The sequence below is a fragment of the Diabrotica undecimpunctata genome, chromosome 1 (assembly GCF_040954645.1).
Source record: "Diabrotica undecimpunctata isolate CICGRU chromosome 1, icDiaUnde3, whole genome shotgun sequence".
NCBI classification, from domain to species: domain Eukaryota; kingdom Metazoa; phylum Arthropoda; class Insecta; order Coleoptera; family Chrysomelidae; genus Diabrotica; species Diabrotica undecimpunctata.
The window spans coordinates 68,390,113-68,412,120 of NC_092803.1; the positions used below are offsets into that span (position 1 = coordinate 68,390,113).

Consider the following 22,008-nt stretch of genomic DNA (forward strand, 5'->3'; position numbering starts at 1 on the left):
AAACTAATTAAATTCTATAGACAATCTAAAATTTAAACAAACTATCTTCAAAATTGAAATTGTTATGACACTAACTAAATTATATTAACAAAATTTTGTACCTTTCTTTCACTGAATGCCTAAATGAACTATTTTCCACTAAGTATATAGATTCTAATCACCACTGAATGTCTTCGTACTTCAGTTATCCTTGTTTTTTGTGAAATTACTTTTTTCAATTATCAGCTTCTACCAATTTAAGATATATTTTTCTTCACCAGCATCTATACACCACCAACCAAACCAGCAAACAGCATTTATATTTATTCTTCTTTTCAATATACCAATATCCAATTATTATAAGTTGATTTATACTAATCTCCAACCATAATATAATTTAATTTCTTCCAATATACCTTTTTTTATCTTCAATAATTATTTGTGTATAATTATAAATGTGCATTAAATTATATGCATAATTTTTAATCTTCATTTAACTCACTATATTAAACAATTGGACTATCTCCAACTAACTTTCATATTTCTTATAAAACTGCTTGACTGATTTACTAAAACTGTGAACAATTGACTTCACTAATTAATTGTGTCTATCTTCTACTAACTTTCATAATAAACTGCTTGACTTCTAACTAAAAACTTAAAAACTCTCTGACTTCTAACTAAAAACTTAAAAACTGCTTGACTTCAGACTAAAAACTGCTAAAAACTGCCATCTTGAATCCAAATCACGGGTATTTATATGTTTTTGGATTTCTAGAACCATCTCGTAAGATATCATGTTCTATTTTGTTCTATTAACTACTTGTCTGAATTTTCTGGAACAAACCATCTCGCAAACATGGCCATCTCCGGAGATCCAGAGAATTCCATTCTTTTCTATTAATAATTTTGTTTACATTTAGGCTTTTCAGATCAGAATATATAATTAAATTAGTAACTTAACATTCTAATTTAATAAAATACACATTTCAAACAATATATTATTATAACCCACTTTATATTCGTAAATATTCTTAAACGTCACTTCAGAGTATAAATATCTGTCAATCTCCGAGAGTATTTTTGGTTGCCTAAGCACATGGCTCACTTATATATATTTACAATATTAAAATACAACTTTTTACAATTATTATATGCTAATTTATTAAAAATGCCCTCACATAAATAATTTTTATAAAATTCTCTAGTATATAACTTATTTAAAACAACCAAATATCTAATATTATGTAGTATATAACTTATAAATTATTTTCTATAAACCCTAATCGTATCAATATATATATATATATATATATATATATATATATATATATATATATATATATGTAACGTTGTTGTTGTTACCTCATGTGCGTCAACTATTCTTCGCATTTTATGATCTTTAGAATAGATAATTTTCATTTTATCGTCGTAATACCCATCGTCTCCAGTTTCAAAAGTATCTGGTGGTATTTTGGTAACGATTTTCTTATTTGATACTAATTCAGTACCTGGTGGTCGAAAACCGCAGTTGATTTCTTCCATATAAGCTCTATCTGGCATTCTTAGGTAATTCCAGTCTTTCTGATATTGCAATCCATCATGGTATATGTAGGTACTGTCCTTTAACCTGCAATGAAATCCTCAAAAGTTATTTACTTTCAAGTTTACAAGTCATTGTCAAATTAACACTATAATTTCCATTACAAAAAATGTTCATAGTATACAACAAGATTTCTTAAAATGAGTGTCTACTGGAATTAAGCTGCTAATGGGTAAATAGCTATGATTTAGGATGTAAGATTTTTAAGACAAAATTGTTTATTTTTAAAATTTAATCGAACTATGCATTATTGTGCAGTTTGCATTAATACACTTCAAATACAGTCAAATCAAAAATAGCTAAGAAAAAATTAATTTTATAGCGGTTCAATAACTTCGTGAAAATACTAATCAAACAGAGTTTGAAATTCTTGTAGAAATAGTATTATCCAGAAATTTACGTCGCAAAAAAGACAGCAGATCTTAAAAATACATGATAAACAGATATTGCTAACACAAAAATTCGAATATGGACTCTTCCAACTGTTTACCCTGAATGCGAACCATGAACCGCTATTTCGTGGCGCTACTGGTGGTTCTTCTGTTTGGTGGTCTCCAATTGGAATATTCTTATAGGCATATTCGTCAGGCATTATTAATAAATTTACTAACCAGTTCAAGGACCGTTTTTCTATTTGGTTCACCACTGTTTCTTCTGTTTTCATTGAAATTCTTACTTCTTCATATTTTTTATTACTTTCATTTGAGATAGTTTTATTTTTGAGATATTTTTATTTTAGATATCAAAATATGCTGCGAGGTATATAAATGTCTTCATTAATTTATATTTACTTCTTCGGTTTTATATTCATCATATAGATTTTTGATTAGAATTCTAAATCATATAAATCATGGGCTAACACAAATTGATCGTCTTCACATCTGAATGAAAAAATCATATTGTTATTTTTAGGTATTCTCATTCTACCATATAGCGTTTTGCATCTTTTAATAGCAGTTACTTCAGACTGATAGGAGAGAAGACATGGTGTAATTCTGTATTAATCCTTTTATGACATTAATATACTTTGAGAGTGTCAATCCTTTTTTACTTGTACTGTGTCTCTATATATTTCTATAACAATCTGCGATATGTCTTCATCAATTTTTACAGGCTGTTTTTTGCTTCGATTTGATGCCTCAATGCCTTTTCTATCAGCATCATGCAGTATTATTTTTCCACCACTTTTGCAGCTTAGACCTCTGAAATTTACTTTAAGAATATTGTATAAATCTAAATACAAAACAATCAGTAAAACAATTACACATACTTTCCATTTCTCCAAACACCTTCTACACGTTGACCATTAGGGTATATAAGAGTGCCATTCCCATGAAATTGCCCATCCTTAAAAGTTCCTTTGTATATGACCCCATGAGGGTAGTAATAGGTTCCTATTCCGGAAAAATTTATTTGGTTATGAGTACCTATGTAGGAGCTGCCAGTTATGTATTCTTCCAACGGTTTCTCTACTAGATGATCTAAGAAAAAAATATATAGATTTCTTTATTGTATACAGAAAGGTATACGCGAAAAGAGTGATAAAAGTATAAATGCCATAAAACTGTTTAATTTCATCTATAAAATGTTACCTATCATGAATTTATATATATATATATATATATATATATATGTATAATTCAGAATAATGATAATAAATAATAATAAGAAGAGAACAACGCAACTATATAAGAACTTAATGTACAGTAGATGATACAACGCCGCTTAAACTAAGGAAACAAGAAATGCGCATAAATACCTGACTAAGCAAGAAAATCAGATCAGCCAAGAATATGTCGACAATACAGCCTCGAACTATTGGTTGACATCAGGAAGATGTTTCTCGAGACTGAGGGTTTTCTCTTTGCCATTCAGGATCAGGTTATTCCAACTAAACATTACCGGAAATATATTGTTAAAGACTTAAGTTCAAAATGACAAATGCCGATATGGATACCAAGCCGAAGAAACTGGGATCGCAATATATCCATAGTGCGATCCATATCCATAGGGCCATACCTAAGACCAATAATTTGCGTGTTAAATACAACGAAAATATCGCCAGGTACAGAGATCTATAAATACAAATCATGAGACAATGAAGAATGAAAAGTACCCAGACAGTTCCTATTATTCTATATATTACTGGTGGGATTCCCAAAAACCTCCTACAGAACATAAAACAGCTGGGCTAAATGAACATCTCTATAAGGCCATGCAGAAAGCTGTATTCCTCGCGGTGTCCAGATGTGTACGAAAATTTTTGAGAGATACTCCAGCATACCAAGTCACCTAGAGCTCGATACCACGGAAAGAATCCCACCAGAACTCAATCTTTTTGATACCGTAGATACCTGGAATAGTGAATTTTCCCCTTAGAGCCATATGGCTAAATCTGGATAATCCTTTCGTGGTGTTCGTAGCACCGACACCCAGAGTAAAGCAGGGATACTTGCCGTAGAACAAAAACTGACACGTGGCAGTAGGTATAAAATGCAAACCCATAAAAATGGTAAATAATGATTTATGTTTAGGGTCGCTACCTGGGGATAGCCAGGGCACGCCTGGAGTCAGCCCTGGACGTGACAGCATGAGGGACGTCAATGGCAGGGTATTGAGGAGGCGGGCCCCTGTCATACAATCAGCTACAGCCCAACAACAGGAAGAACCACAAGTGAGCCAAACAACAGCAGGAGCTCCACTCGCTGAAATGGACTGTGTCTATAAGCAAAAACATTTTGCGCTTCTATTACAAGGTGACGAACCTCGGTCGAGAAACGATCGGATATGGACAATATCTATATGCCGAATTTTGCAGGGAGTACCCAGAGATTCAAGTATCTGAATAGAGAAAAGCAGATCAATACTGGGTAATTAAAAGAAATAATCTTATCCCAGAGACTAGTCGCGATACCATCAGAAGCGAAGTCGACCGGAAGGTTCATAAACCATAGTTGGTTAGTTGAGTTGCACGATAGCCTGGTAAGTGAAATAGCACGTGCCGTACAAGAGTTTAATGGGACAAAACCACTTAGCCGACCACCGCTACCAAAAATAAACTCTTGTAAGAAACTAGGTGAGCTGTTACAAATTGTGAATACTGAAGTCCTGCCCAATTATATTGTGGAAGCCCATACATTAGAATGTTTGCATATGCTGATTTACTGTGCAGCAACAGCAATTGCTAATGTCATGGACATTAAGATCAGAACACGACGGGGTACTAATATAGGAAGGGTTGAAAACAGAATTGCATCCTGAAAAAAACGACTGCTGAGGAAAATTGAATTATTGCGTAGGGATATTGGACAGATTACGAAATACATCCGAGAAGTAAGAAGTCGAAAAGTAATTAAAAGAGCTAAAGAAATAATTCTGAACACTCTAAGACACTTATAACATGATCCAGAAAACAACACAGCTCAAATCTGCCTGGACACATGAAAACAAAAACTCTCCATTTACTCAGGTCGCCAAAGGAGATACAAAGTTAGTAACAACCGTAAATGCGACAATATACTTTTTGAGCATGCAGAGAAAGCATAGGAAAGTGAATTTCAGTGTAAAAAACAAAAATAACTCCTACCCAAGCTAAGAAGAAATTCATGAGTTTTGTGGAAACCAACTTTAGACGCCAGCTCCTCATAGCAACAATTCTGGATGGATTGAAGATACGAAAAACAACTGTCAATACTACAGTAATATTCCTTATGAATCTTTCACCACTGAAGAAGTCTCGAACATTATCAAGTTCGAGACGGAGTTCAAAACTTCTGGCTAAAGAAGTTTTGTAGTGTCCATGAACTTTTAACAGTATTAAATAATCATGTTATTTTTAATCCGCAGGAAATACCACCATTTCCTACTCAGGGAGCCACTTATCTAATACCGAAGCATCAAAATAACACCCAAGATCCAGCCAAGTACCGCCTAATTACTTGTCTTCCAACTTTGCACAAATTGGTCACATCCTGTGTAGCTAGCCACCGTATCTACCAACACTGTTCTCTAAATAATATCATAGTATCCTAACAGAGAGGATGCGCTAAGGGTTATATGGGCTGCAAAGAACAACTTATAATCGACTTAGTCATTTCTACTAACAAACTGGGACTTCTCTAAAACGAGCATCTCCCTTATTATCAATATGTCCCTGATAGAATGCTTGAAAACGACAACTATAAACTTTACTGGGACCGCACTGTGCTCACAGACCAACCAGTGGTATACAATATACCGGATCCCATACTAGTTAATAAACTTTCTAGGCAAACAACACTAATTGATGTGGCAATACCTAACAACAACAACTTACGTGTTAAATACAACGAAAAAATCACAAAGTACGGAGATCTGGAAAGTACTCAGACGATACCTATTACTCTCTCTACTACTAAACTTATTCCGAAGAGAATCTTAGAGAACATAAAACAGCTGGGTCTTAATGAACATCTGTATAAGACCATGCAGAAAGCAGTACTGCTCTTAACATCTAGATGCGTAAGAAAATTTTTGGGAGATACTCCAACGTACCAAGTCATCTAGAGCTCGATAACACGGAAAGGGTACCACCAGAATTGAATCCTTTTGATACTGTAGGAATCTGGAATGAGTGTATTTGTCCCTTAGAAGGAGTGTGAGCCGTATGGTTAAATCTGGGTGATTAACATAAAATTTGTTATTTTAAATAGAACACCCTGTATTTTGTGTATATATATATATATATATATATATATATATATATATATATATATGTATATATATATATATATATATATATATATATAATATATATATATATATATATATATATATATATATATATATATATATATATATATATATATTATATATATTATGTGAAATCCACACTATAAAAATGTCACACAGAGGGTTACAATGGCACTTGGCAGATGAAGATGACCGTCTGGGAAGAAATGGAAAGAAAAAGTCCAAAAATGAACCTTTGGTCATATACAAGGGTTATGATGCCCATGATGACTTACGGTTCAGTGGCACACAAGTGGCTTGCTTGCTTGAGTGTCACGGGAGCCATGAGAACCGCCCTTTCAGATGCTTATATACAGAGGTGTTGGTGATGTATACAGAGGTGTTGTTAAACTTAGGTACCACCGTTGCATATATTTATATAAGGAGAGGCCAGGTGAACAATATACAGGCTAATACAAAGTGAAGCTCTTGTAAACATAACGCAAGGAGCGGATCAAACAAAGCTATATCAGAAGATAAAGACGGACTCCGTTCTGGACATGCCTGTAGACCGAAGGTATAGCTTTGATAAACATTTTAATATTATGGTACCAAAGAGGAAATACTGGGAAATAACGAGTGCACCAGTAATGGTAAACTCAAGTTGGTGTACGGATGAAGATACAGGAACTGGTATATACAGCACAAGACTAAGGACAGAAATCCGGTTAAGCTTGGGAACATATGTGTGCTATAAAACTAATATGCCAAGTGGAGAATAACTCAATAGTAACCTACTTCGATAGTCAAGCAGGTCTAAAAGCTGTCAGTTCTATGCAGGTTGATTGAAAACTTGTGTGGAACTGTTTTAGTACCCTCTCCAAGATCGGAATAGACTGATACTATTCTGAGTCCAAGGGCAGAAAGGCTACGTAGACAATGAGAAGGCTGATAAACTGTCCTGAGAAGGCGCTTGCGTGCCATTAATTGGCCCATAGCTTTATTTTGGAGTTACGCACACAAAATAGCAGCCATGGATAAATGGGCGCAAGAAATGTTTTTGTATTGATGGAGAAATGCACCATAGCAAAGACAGGCTAAAGAGTTCATTTAGGGATATTCAGTCAAACTCACAGCTGACTTACTGAGCCATAATCGAAAGACATGAGGGTGATAGTGGGGCTGCTAAGTACACTCTAGGATATATGGATAGGCTCAATAAGCATTTGAGTTGTATGGCCTTGACGGAAGAGGATACTTGTCGGTTCTGTCTAAAAGAACAGGAAATAGCAATGCACATCTTGTGACAGTGTGAAGGTCTCACAAGGCTGCGGTATCTTGAACCCGGAGAGGAAAAACCGAAAGCATCAGTCCATATGATAGGATACCTCTCAAGGCTATGGGAATTTAAATTTATTAAGAGAATCGAGCTGGATGAAGAGCTTTAAGTGAAAAAGAGAAGCACAATAGATATGTAAAGGTCGCAGTGTGTCAAGTCGAGAGCCGCCGTAAGTTGTAATAGTTAATTAACTGAGGAAGTACATTTGACTATACATTAAAATGTTCCCTTGCATCCCATTGACTAGTTCTAGCCTAAATCAATGACCACATTGGTCTCTATAGCAGTTAACTTCCTTATACAATTCCTACTATACGATTCAGGAACAAACTAAACATTCGAGAATGCATACCTTTGAAATTATCATAAAAATACACAAAATTTTTATGAAAAATATTTTTTCATATTTATTATAATTTTTATTTGAATGGTAGCTATATCCTTAACTTTTAACGAGCAGTTAATTGATGAACTCACCTGTACCGGATACGTCAAATGTAACGAGATACTTGGGAGCTTTACTCGTATCCTGTGGAAGTTCTTTCTCCCAGTCTATAGTCAATTTATGGTGAATTGGTCCAGAAGAAATATAACTCACTTCTCTCCAATCATATCTTGTATAACGTGGCGTGCTGGTTTTGTAACTTCTTCTACTGTGGCACTGAGACATTTCATTGAAATAAATACACTTCCACACTATTTCTTGGTTATCGATAAAGAAAAAAATTAAATATCCGTTTACTATTTTGCAATGTGACACATAAATTAATGCATATGATTGTTATCAATGTCACCATGGGTTACAGACCATTCAAAACTCTCTTTTGGTTCTCTACATAAAAGAGACAACTTTAAAAATTAAACAAGTGTATTTTAAAAATTGATAGATCATCTCTTTAACGATGGATTCAGCGTCGTTTGATAACATTAATTTGAGGATGCGAAACTGGATAATACTAGAAAAATATAACCATTGGATACGAGACTGGAAAATATGAGAAAACTGTATACGAAAAGTAATATGTGAGTTGTAAGTTTACCAATTTGTATAATGTAGAATTTTTCACCGTATTTATTTTGTTTTTAACATAATATTGTGAATTTAAAATTAATCAATTTTATTACTTTTTTTTATTATCAGATATAAGAATAATAACAATCAAAGTCAAATATGATAAGGCAAATGAAACCATAGGTTTCGCAGTCAATATCCCAACTACACACACGCATGCCATTTATTTATCATAAGTTTTTTCCCTTATATTTTACATAAACAATACCTATTTATATCATTTTTTATATCAAGAATATCTTTATTTTTCCATTTTTTGCATTAAAATTGATAAATAATTTACGGAGATATTTGCAAAAAAAGCAGTTTTTTTGCAATAATTTATAAATTTTATTAATTTTTTTTATTAACCAAATAAAATGTTATTAATACATTTGAACATCAAGGAATTACCGTCTTTTAAATTTGTGCGAAATTTCCCCCCGATCGGTCAAATAGTTTAAAAGTTATGTAATTTATTTAACCTTGAGGGTAAATATTTAAACTATTGAACTTGCTCTATTAATGATGCTAGACACATTTAGCAAATTTCATAGGATTCTTTGAGACTTAAACTATCTCAGAAGTTAAATGCATATTGCGTTTTTATCGAAATTATTTACAAAATAAACGTTTGAAAAAGGGGCATGTTTTTTACTTATAAACAATTGTAATAACTTCTATATTTTTCAAGCTACAGACTTGTACGTACAACCACTGGATAGTTGGTAAAAAAACTTTTATTTAAAAAAAACCAGTCAAGAAAACAGCCTTTTTTAGACAATTTTAGACATCAAATGGTGGCAATTTGAATCTCATATGAAGTGTCGTTTCATCTCTCGGTGATTCTTCTTTCACTACCAGATCTAAGGCTACTGCATTAACTGGTGGTAGCACTTTTGTATTAGTTATCATGCTCTCTAACTGTTTGATCTTCTCTTCTACGTCTTCTATCTTGTCGTTTACATTTTTCTGTATCTTATCGAATGTTCTACAAACTTCTTCAAATTTCTCATTGTTCAGACTACATACTTCGTCGAATCTTCTAGAAACATTTTCGAATTTCTCGTCGTTTTGTCCAGCTGCTTCTTTAATAATTTGAGACGTTTCACCGAATCTTTCATCATTCTTTCTCGAACTCTTTTCGATCATTTGCGAGACATTTTCAAATTTTCCATCAATTATTTTCGTTAAAACTGTTTCTTCTGCCGTTTGAAACTGGAATGTTTTAGAGTCGTCTCCATTCTTGTTGAGAACAGTCTTCAGTCGTTCTTGGACAGTCTTCATCGCGCTCGTCTAGTTGCTCACGCAACTGTTTTACTGAAAGTTCTACTAGCAGCATCTTTGGTCAGGTACACACGTACTTTTTTAAATGTTCTTTCGTACAAAGATCACTACCGAACTACGCGGATGTTGTCGACGAACGATACTTTTCAAAAGTTCAAAAATCTTTTTCAAAAGTCACTGCTGAATTTATTTTTAAATAAATCAATTATCCTCACACCGTGACACCAACTGTATCATTTTTACTTTGAAATCAACGGGAGCGGTGGAGGGGAAAGAAGCTGTTAACTATATCTCTGGTTCTTGTATATGGATTTTGACATTTCTTTTTTTAATCTGTATGTACTTTTTGCGTACATTCCGAATATGCATTATTTAAATAAATAAATTGTTAAATAAACCGTCTAATTTGGTTAAATAATTCTTTTTCAGTTTTTTATATTTTTAGTAATATTTGAGGCGATTTTTATTATAAAACATAAATATTTATGATTCATATATATTTCTTTAATAAACTTCGCAAATAATTTATTTATAATAAATTTTATGAAAAAATTATCCCATTCAATTATTTCTAAAAATAGTATTGGTTTATGTATTGTTTTGGAAATTAAAAATCTCAAATAAACTAGATTTTATTTCTTGTTAAACATGCTGGGCTGGTAGCGTTTGTCAAAAAAGTTAGATTTCATACCCACCTGCTGAAACTCGTTTTGATTGATATATTATGACGCCAAGATGATGGTTGAAAAGTTTACCTAAAATTATCCATGGCAACTTTGTGTATACCAATTATAAAATTATAATTGTTGTATATAATATTAACCAAATTATAAAAATTGCTTTTTTAGCTTCGAAACCAGTTTTTTAAGGTGTTTTTTTTTTTAAATTTGGGTTATTTTTAAAGTTGTCATTTTTATTAATAAAGCAATACGTAATTGAATAGCAGAAAACCCGATAATATGCATAGGTGACGATCGCATAAAACGCGTGAAAACTTTTAAATACCTTGGCACCACAATCAATGACCAATCGGATCCACAACAAGAGATAAAAACCCGAATACAAATGGCAAGACAAGCTTTTGTGAAATTCAGACCGCTCCAATGTAATCAAAACCTAAATTTCAAAATACGCTACAGAATTGTCAAGTGCTACATATGGTCCATCTTGGACTTTATGGCATGGAAACGTGGACTTTGAAAAAAACATCTATCAACAAACTTGAAGCATTTGAAATGTGGTCATTGAGAAGAATGGTGCGCATATCTTGGGTGGGACAGGAATACACAATAGAGGCGAGCTGTGTCACGCCGCTAAGAACAGAATTCTAGTAATGAGATAGTCTCCTACGCACTTTGGTGTATGGCATGTTAAGAAGAAGATGGAAGAAATATATTAATTATAAATATTTATGTTTTACAATAAAAATTATATACTTGATGAAAAATAAAAAAAATGTTTATTCGGTCCAAATTGTCCTAGGACACTTTTTTCTTTTTTAAATTTGAAGAAAAATGCAAGAAAAACTTCATCATTTTCTGACATGGGACATTTTTAGCTCTTCATTTGACCCCATCAATACTACAATATGTAATAACAACTTTAGAAACTATGCCGCTAATTCTTATTGGTACTCAAAGGAAGGAGGTTTAAATTAATGGTTGTGCATTAGATTTCTCACTCCTGTTCTAGTCGAAATGTACGGCGTTGTAATAAAAATTAATCTATAAACCAATCCGAAACTTTGTGTATGCATGCCATACTGTGTCAAATTGCCGAAAATGAAGGAAAAGTTTTCCAAGAATAAAAAATTTTCCCTGCTCCTGGTACCAATATTTTTGTACGGCATTAGGTCGCAGGTCATTATTTTTGTATTGCCTACTTAAGTTATAAATGTCGTACAAATATTTTTGGCAAAAAACTTACCCCCTTGAGTGGTAAGTTACCTGTGACTCACGTATACCGATAAGAATGACGGTATAGTTTCTAAAGTGGTTATTACATATTGTAGTATTGTGTTATCTATAATTAATGCTGGGACAAATGACCGTTAAAAAGCTCCCATGGGCTTGTAGTCTAATAGGTTCTAAATTTATTTTAAAAAAGTTATTAACATTTATAAAAACCGAAATTTCTGAAATATTTTGTAACTTTCTAGGCAACAATTAAGCAAAAAACATTAAAAAAAACGCTATTTTGAAGGTTTTTATATGACATAAGTTTATTACTTTTAAATTTGTTTCAAATACTTCACTTTTTCTTGATAGACAAAAAAGTGAAAATTTACCAGTTTAGGGCTACTACACAGTCGCTCTGATAACTCCTGCTAGGATTGAAATAAGTATAAGCGAAGTAGAGGCACTATACGTGAAATCAAATCTTAACTGTCTTTGCTATACCTTGATTTACTCGTATTTCGACTATAAGAAACAAGTTCACGAACAAACAAACCAAGTCGCTGCTCAACTCCTTATGAATGGATACTACGAACCGATATAAGGGCCCAAACACTAGAAGAATGTGTGTGGATGATATATGCAGTGAACAAATAAAGCATCTAGGCCAAGGAGCAAAAAACTGGATCTTGCAATTTTATAACACGTGCTACAAAACCTGCGAAATTCCAAAATCATGGAGGAAATCTAAAGTAATAGCCTTGTTAAACCCAAGAAAGGACCCAGAAAACCCCAGTAACTACAGACCTATGTCGCTGTTGTCACTTTTATAACTAAACGAGAGGCTCATACTCGCCAGAATAGAAAAAAAATGTCGACAAGCACCTCATCTCACAACGAGGAGGATTCAGACTCGGCAAATCTTGCACCGGTCAAGTCCTCGCACTAACAGAACACATTGAAGAGGGCTTTGAAGAAAAACTTATTAAAGAGGCTGCTTTCGTAGATTTGACAGCAGCCTATGACACAGTAAGGCACAAAACATTGCTCCGTAAATTATAAGACACTCTCAATGACCACCGTCTGAGTAAGGTTGTATATTCCTTACTGCAAACCAGACGCTTTTTCGTTATGCTAGAGGGTAAAGTAAGTAGGTGGAGAGTTCAAAAAAATGGCCTCCCACAGGGAAGTGTTTCTGGTGCTAACCAATGCTCTTTAATCTTTTAAGCACTTCCTCTATGCTGACGATCTTGCAATATGTACTCAAGGAAATAGTTTTGAAGAAGTGGAGAAGAAACTCAAAACTGCCTTTTAAACAATGACAGCGTACTACCTGCGGAATTCCCTGAGACCCAATCCCTCTAAAACCCAAATCTTCCCTTTCCACCTTGGCGCAAAGGAAGCCAAGCGAAAACTCCAAATTGCGTGGAATGGTACATTAGAACACACAAACCAACCAATATATCTTGGAGTAACTCTGGACCGCTCCCTCACCATCAGACAACATTGCATAAAAACGAGAGGGAAAGTAACAACTAGGAACAGCATACTCAGAAAGCTAACGGGAAGTAAATGGGTCGCACGTCCTGGCGTTTTAAGAACAACGGCACAGGCACTGTGTTTCTCAACTGCTGAATATGCGTGCCCCGTTTGGGGCAGATCTGCCCACACCAAACAAGTTAATACTGCGCTAAATAAGACTTGCAGGATAGTAACGGGGTGCATGAAACCAACGCCACTCTCAAATCTATATAAAGCAGTGGGTTTTGTAGAACCCTCAACACGTAGAGGCGTTGCAGAGCACATAGAGAAAATTAAACAGATCGCAGACGAGCGGCATGCCCTATACAAAGCTCGAACACCACGAAAGCGACTAAAATCTAGGAAAAGCTTCCTTGGAACAGTGTAGGATGAACCGCCTGAGTATTTTCCTCTTCCCCAGGTTCAATGGACCGGCCAGTCCCTAGACTTTAAAACGTGGAAAACTATGAATAGGATAAGAACGGGGGTCGCTCCAGTAAAATCAAACATGGCAAAATGGGGAAAAATCGACCAAGATGATGTGAACTGTGACTGTGGAAAAACATAATATGGACCATCTTCTTATATGCAGAAACTGTCCTCATCGATGTACCCTCGAAGATTTCTAGCTTGCCAATCAAGATTGAACCGACGTAGCCCGATACTGGGCCGAAATTTTATGAATGAGATGTGCGGACAAGATAAAGTAAAGTAAGTAAGTTCACGAAAGGTTCTTGTCTAGATAAATCCCATGTCGATCCATTCATCGTCTGTTTTGCTTTGAAAATTGTATAATACACAGATTTAAGCAACAATCTGAATTTTGGTTCCGAAAACTCAGAAATCTTCGGATTTCTACGTTTTGTTTTTATTCTCAGACGGCGCCGTAAAGTGTGTATAAAATTATTTTATTAATACTTCTTTTGACGGAAAATATTTGATTTCACGTACAAGGCTTCTGAACAGTGGCTCTGATGAGTTCTGCTAAGACGAAATACGTATAAGCGAATAGTAGAGACACAAAACGTGAAATCAAATCTTAACTGCCTTTTCTGTTACCGTTCTGAAAATTTACAGTTTTTGACCTTAATTTTTTAATAACAATAATTAAGTCCAAAAAATCTACTGCAGAAACATAGGTTATTGTTATAGAGGTCCATACTACTCAAAATAACTGTCATTTGATTGACCGGGCCAGTGTCACGAAAAATCTTATTTACCTGATCTATAAAGTAGCTACCTGGATAAAGGATAGTTCTCGTGCAAGTAAATTGTACGAATACATAAACTAAACGAACGATGATTTAGAATGCCCTAAGAATATAGGTATGTACCATCTGTTAATCGATTTTAAAGCGGCATATGACAGCGTCATACCATTGTCTTTACAGCGCTATGAATGAGTTCAAAATAAAAAAATATATATGCATGACAAAAGTGACAATGGCAAAGATGCGGTCAGCAATAAAAAATCAGAACGCCTCGTCAAACCCATTTGAAATACATTGGGGATTAAGGCAGGGAGACGCGCTGGCGTGTCAGCTTTTTAACGTAGCGTTAGAACAAGTCGTATGAGACGATAATTTAGATAGCAGGGAAACTATATTTAATAGATCATTCCAAATTCTAGCATATGCTGACGACGTGGACAGAGATAGTATGCAGACTAACACAAACGCAAGAGGTGGAAATGTCTACGCAGATCTAGTTGTCAATGACCAAAACTTCGAAGCGGTCAAAGAGTTCATATATCTAGGGACATCTGTTAATTCCAATAACAACACATCACGGGAAATACAAAGGCGAATCATAATTGCCAACAGATGTTATCGTGGTCCATCAGAGTACTTAGCTAACAAACGTCTGTCTCAAAAAACTCGTATAAGACTGTATAGAACACTGATAGTCCCAGTTCCCACATATGGATCAGAGGCACTGACCTTAACCAAACCAAATTTCTACAAGCATGTTTTGTGGAAAAGGTATTACCACTATAATCAAGTGAAACCGTCTGAATTGGGCAAGACATGTAGCCAGTGCCCCGGAATCGAACATGATAAAAAAAATTCTAACAGCGCAACCGGTGGGAATGAAAACACGGGATAGACCAAAGCTGAGGTGGATAGACGGAGTAATATATGATACAGAGCAGATCGGTGTTAGTACAGTGAATGAAGGTAAAAATCAACTATTACCTCTGATTTCGGTAAACCTCCATCGATTTGCAAGAAAATTTGGGATTGAGTATACTTTACCCTCAACTTCTAAAGTGGCATATGCTAAACTTGCGCTTTTTGCATTTTAGGGGTGAAATCCACCCCTTTTGGTAAAAATGCAGATTTAAGCATTCTGACATAAGTAATCTCGATTAATTAATTAAAATAAATATTTTGCAACATTTACAAGCATGATTTATGATTTAATTAATTTTTCAACCCTTTTAGCAACTATCCCTTAAATCTAAAATCATGAAAAAATCATTTTTTATATTTCTGAAATATCAAATCGCATATTAATATTACCCAAATAGTTTCTTTAAGGTTTATAATATAATTTTTGATTTACTGCGAAATTTCAATCCTTAAAAACCACCCCAGAATCATTAAAAAAATTAATTTAAAGAAACTTTAATTATTTGAATAATACATTACTGAATTGAAATCTCATTTACTGAGTATTAAAGTATTTATTTATTTATTGCGTAATTTTGCACCCTTAAAAACTACCCCTTGTCATAAAAATAATGGAAAAGGTTTTTTTATTAGCTTTAATCATTTAAAAACTTTTTTATTGATTATCATAAACTTTATCAACATATTCCAAACTTTATTAATATTATTCTTTCCACATTTCCTGAACAATTTTTTCAGTGCTTATGTGACTTATAAAAATTTAATTTGTTAGTTAAGAGGAAAACGTATTAAAATAAATATTAAAATATATGAAAAGTTTTCATTTTTTATTTAAGTAATGTTTCATAAATTAATCAAATATTAATAGTACTTTAATTGTTAATTTTTCACTCTTCATCAGAGCTCTCTTCACCAATTTCTCCTTTTTCATTAATTAGAGGGCTATTTTGGCAATTGTCCCCACTGCATGATCCGCAGACTGCATTGCAAATTAACCCTACCCTTCGACACCCGCCAGAAGCGCCGCACCCTTTTCTGCAGTTGCAAAAAATCATTTTTAACAATTCTTCTGGAGCAGGTGGATTGGGATTTTTAGTTAGAAACAAAGACTCTTCAATTTTGCACCATCCCCAGTCAACTGGACAAATGTCTTTGTTTCCAAGCCATATCCGGGTTCATAAAAAAAACTCTTTTGATGTGTTCATCCAATGCAGCAACCGTTGGGACCAGAGATGAAAACTTTACTTCACTATTTTTAGTGGTAGCCTAGGACTCGTTACGCATCTGTTCCAGATAAGCTGATAGGTCTTCGATGCGTTGTAGTTTACTTATATTCACATCTTTTGCACTTCCGTACAATAATATTGTGCAGTACCTGCCAGCTTTTAAAATATCGACACGTCTACTTCTTATTACCTATCTTTTTTCCTATATATACATACAAAATCTCTACTCCAAAAAATTTTTCTAAAAAAATGTTATTGATTTTTGAAGTTATACTTCTATACGCACGCTCCACGTTGGAAATTTTTATGGGAGTGAATCTGTGAAATCATTACATATGTAAGATAATGAGTAAGAGAGAGACAGAAGATATATTTTCTCTCTCTTCCTCTCTCGAATATAAAAATGTTCCTTTTGTATATATAATTTATTATTATATAAAGATATATATACATATAATATATATATATATATATATATATATATATATATATATATAAAATAAAATATTTATTAATATTATTATTTATGTGATATGTTTTGTATTATTTATTAAATGTTCATAATTATATTAGTCTTTTGTATTTCAAAATAATAATCTCAATAAATCACTGTATGATCAAGAACTGTCAATTTTGAAATACGTTCGTGTCATGCCCTCGGTAGTGTAGTAGTCAGTATCCCCGCCTGTCACGCGGGAGACCGGGGTTCGATTCCAAGTCGGGGAGGACTTTTTTAATAATATTATTACATGGTAAATTAAACATATATGCGTAAGTAGAAAAGTTATGTATATTATTGTCATTTTTAAATACTTATGAATATTGCATTTTAATTTGTATTGTATTATTATATTGAATTATGTTGCACTGTATTGTAGTGTATTTTTTTTATGTATATTATTGTCATTTTTAAATACTTATGAATATTGCATTTTAATTTGTATTGTATTATTATATTTAATTATGTTGCACTGTACTGTAGTGTATTTTTTTATGTATATTATTGTCATTTTTAAATACTTATGAATATTGCATTTTAATTTGGATTGTATTATTATATTAATAACAAAATAAACAATGAATTTTACTGCAGAGTATGTGTAAAGATTTTTTTGCATTCAACTCCTTTCATACATATATGAAAATAAAAATATACATTTTCATCAAAATATTGATTCAATCCTTCATTTACTATACTCCTATTACAGGTCAAAAGTTGTTTATTGATTGTTAGTAAGTTGTTATTAATTCTGTTTCTCTTTCTGCTATGTCTTACCTATAGCATTACATATGTAATGATTGTGCAGATTGACTCCCAAATAAATTTGTAACGGCGAATGCGTGTATAGAAGTGTAACTTCCACCGGCAGTCCCACTGGACTGCCACACCCGTTTTTTTTACAATAACTCCGTTAATATTTATATCAAATTCATTTAAATAACATTTGAAAGGTAATTTCAAGGGCTATAAAGTCGTATTAAATTTAATCTTTTAAATCCCTTATTTTTAAAAGATAAAAGGTTAAAGGCCCCGGTTACATGGTTCTCGCAGTCAAATTTAGGTTTTAAACGTTTTTATCTCAGTTATTTTTTATCCTACAAAAATATAAAAAAAAGGAAATCTTTGTTAAAAAAAACCTCAAATTTTGTTCTGTATCATTTTTTAAGTATATTGAGTATATATGAAGTTATTCTCTAAAGAAAATGAAATTTATGAAAATTTGAAATATTCTGATTTTTTTAAATCAATTTTTTTTTTTCAAAAATATGCATTCTAAACCAGTCAAAATTGTTGAGGTCATTACTTATGCTAAAATAAAGAAAGTCTTATAGGGATTACTACAAATTTTAATTTTTGTGGAAATGGCGTATGTTTTATTTTTCACTTTTTCCAAAAAAATTCGAAAGAGTCCTCTTATTTTCATCATAACTTGCTTAATTTTGATGCTATCATTTTCTTCTAGAGCTCATTTTATAGGTATTTTTCAGGACTTTGAAAATTGGTCAATAAGTATATTTTATGAAATGCTTTGTTTTCCCGTTATTTAAGCTTGAATATTTAGATTTGAGTAGTCGCCGAAAAAAAAAAAATACATTTAATTACATATAACTCACTTTGAATTAATATTGAAAGGTTTTTCAAGCAAGAAATTTATTCAATTTTTTATTAGCTTCAATTTTGGTAATAACAACTTTTTTATAAAAACTTATAGTTTTTGAGTTATTTATGAAAAACCGCTTTAAAACATGCATTTTTTCACGAAAAATAAAAATCTTTGATTTTCAATAACTCAAAAAGTACTAATTTATTTTAATAACTTTATAAGATAAATTTTGTTTAGATTTGGTCCCTCTATCGATTCCTTGGGTTATTTTTAATAAAATAATTTCCGCATCCACTCCCAGGGTAAAAGCGCAAGTTGACACCATGTTACTTTTGTTTCTTAAAGTATTCTCTAACTACTCACCAATTTTCATGAAAATCGATGGAGGTTCAACGAAATCGGAGTGAAAACCTTCAGTGACTGTACTATGTTGCCAACTGGAAAATCCAAGCAAGGGACAGAGCAAAATGGCGCAAAAAGCTTAAGCAGGCCGAGGCTCTTTAACTACGGGCGCCCAACCAGAATCTCAAATACGGGCGCGGTGTACTCTATACACCAGTTAAAAATAGTTACAGAAACAAAATTTCTTTAATAAGTAGAACTGTATTAAATTGCACAACTTGTGTTTGATCAATAATTAGTTATTATATAATAAAAAATAAAACTAAAAAATAATTGAAAATGGTAAACCAGTGAGAAAAAACGAAAACAGTAATTTATTACATATTGAAACACTAACCTAAAAAAATATGCGAAAATTTTTAAATTTTTTACTAGGTAGAAAAATAAACACATACGAGTCTTTCGTCTTCTTCCTGGTTATTTGAGTTAATACACTCAGGACAAATAATGGTGGAATGTTCTTTGCAAACCATATTCCTGCATGTGACACGTAATGGTTGTCATTCTTTTTTGAAGCCTTCCGCAGCAATAGCACCTTCCTCGTATTTTTGCTGGTGGTTCTTCTTCTTCTTGTTCCACTACAGTAGCTTTATAGTTCTTCAGGAATAGTTTTAAATCTAAGGGCAAACTCTGTATTTCAGCTCGTTCTGAAAGGTGCGGTCTCAAAGATAAAGATAATTCCTTTAAAAATATCCTATATTTTTGAGGATTGTTTATATTTGCAGCATTATACAGGATTTGGCTGTTAATTCCTGCGATGTTTAGGAGCTAAAAAAATATAACCATCGGCCACCTTTGCGTTCTCCTTGATACCGAGTATGTATCTACTGTGTCGACACCTCCTTTGTGAGAATTATAATCTAAAATTATATTTGGCTTTTTTTTTCTCCGGATCTACTGCAGAATCATTATGCATGGTTGATACCAAAGGAACAGCTTTATTTTTTGCGGGGACATATGACACTATAGTTACATCTTTTTGAAATCCGAAAAGGGACGATCCAACTTCTCTTTCTTTATGTGGTAGGAACTCCAACGGCAGCTCCCGTTTATTTTTCTTTAGTGTGCCAACCATTGTTACTTTATCTTTCAAAAGATCATTGGCCAATGAGTAACTTGTGTACCAATTATCACATGTCAAGTTCCGGTTTTTCCCTTTCCAGTCTTGAAGTAAACGATGTACAATATCAGCAGGTTTATTTGATTTGTTGTAAGGTCCTTGTGGCTGATTACCACAATACACCTCTAAATTTGTAACATAAAATGTCTGGGCATCACACAATACAAATACTTTTAACCCATACTTTGCAGGCTTGGACGGGATATATTGAATAAAACTGCATCTACCTCTGAAAGGTATTAACATTTCGTCAATTGTTACTTCTTCTCCTAAACAATAGTTATTGTTGCAGTTCTCCACAAAACCATCCAGTGTAACTCGAATAGCAGCAAGCAAAAATTAAAATCGATCAGCACTCATGCACGCTCTAAATATATCTGAGCCGGTTCCGTCTTTAGTCCACAATTCAAGAAAATGTGTATGGTTTTGCTTTTTAGTTCCTGCAAAAAGTAGTAGTCCGATAAATGCCATAATTTCTGTTTTTGTTGTGTCTTTAGCCCATCTCGGCCGGTTATACTTTATTCGCATATTTGCAATTTTCAAGTTTGTACACTCAACTATATTTTCAATAATGTCATCACTAAAAATTTTTTCGAAAGCACTTCTCTCATTGGTAATATCTCTAGCACTCAGCTTTGGCCCAGGAAGTATTTTTACAATATTTTTGCTGGAAGTTTTGCTACATTTGCTCACCACTGAATATTTATACCACTTTTGTTTATCTTTCGCTATAAAATACTCATCTTCATCGCTTTCTAAACTCTCACCATCGCTCTCGTTATCTGAATCAGAAGACTCTTTATCATTTAGTTCTATCTCCGACTCAGTGTTATAATCGTTGTCTTCCGTAATTTCTTCCTCTTCTTCTAACGAACTAGCATCCTTCCTGTTCTCCCCTAACTTCTTCCTCAGGTTCTTCTTCGAACAATGCTTCAGCCATAGCTCTAAGCTCATCTTGTGTGAGACTTTTAGTTACGGTTTCTAACACGCACTCGATCCCTATAAAAATATTTCTCCTAAGTTTCCATTTCACATTTTTGTATAAAAAGTACAATGTAACATTTACTACACAGAAAATAACTCGTTTGCAGGTAATTTAAAGTTTAACATTCGTTAAATTTACTTACATAACTATGTGCGTGGTGTACTGAAGGCACCGTTCGGGAACTCACTTTGATATTTTTTATCACAACTCAACTATTCGATCAAAAATCACGTATCGACTGTAACAGACAATGGTTGATACTATACTGATAGGTTACGTCGAGCGCCGTAAACGCAGAAAATAGTTTTAAGAAACGGCAATCAACTTAACACGCATGGTGTACTGTGTACACCGTAGCCGTAGTTAAAGGTTAAGGACTGTAGCACCATGATGATGATGATGATGATGATGATGATGATGAATATTTAACTCTTTGTTCTGTATAACAATATTTTCTAAACAACACTTTGGAACAACACTTTTAATGTTGCGAAAAATATTAACAATATTCGTTTCTTTAATTAAACAATTGATTCAATAAAATAATGCTTAAATATTTAACAAAATGTAAAATTGAGTATACAAAAGACATGGCAGACTAATTACAATCATATATATTTCTTAAAATATACTCAAATATAATATTTTAAAAA

At 33.1% G+C, this 22,008-nt stretch overlaps 1 protein-coding gene across 1 annotated transcript in view; it reads right to left on the minus strand.

Annotated features, from left to right (window-relative positions):
* The window catches only part of LOC140439084 (uncharacterized), a 34,871-nt gene extending 26,450 nt beyond the window's left edge, over positions 1-8,421 (minus strand). The window contains exons 1-3 of the mRNA XM_072528755.1: positions 8,109-8,421; positions 2,853-3,063; positions 1,345-1,609 (exon numbers count right to left, since the gene is read on the minus strand). Of these exons, the coding sequence (XP_072384856.1) occupies positions 1,345-1,609; positions 2,853-3,063; positions 8,109-8,301 (669 nt within the window). The 5' untranslated portion in view covers positions 8,302-8,421. The remainder of the gene's footprint in view (positions 1-1,344; positions 1,610-2,852; positions 3,064-8,108) is intronic.
* Positions 8,422-22,008: the final 13,587 nt, after the last annotated feature.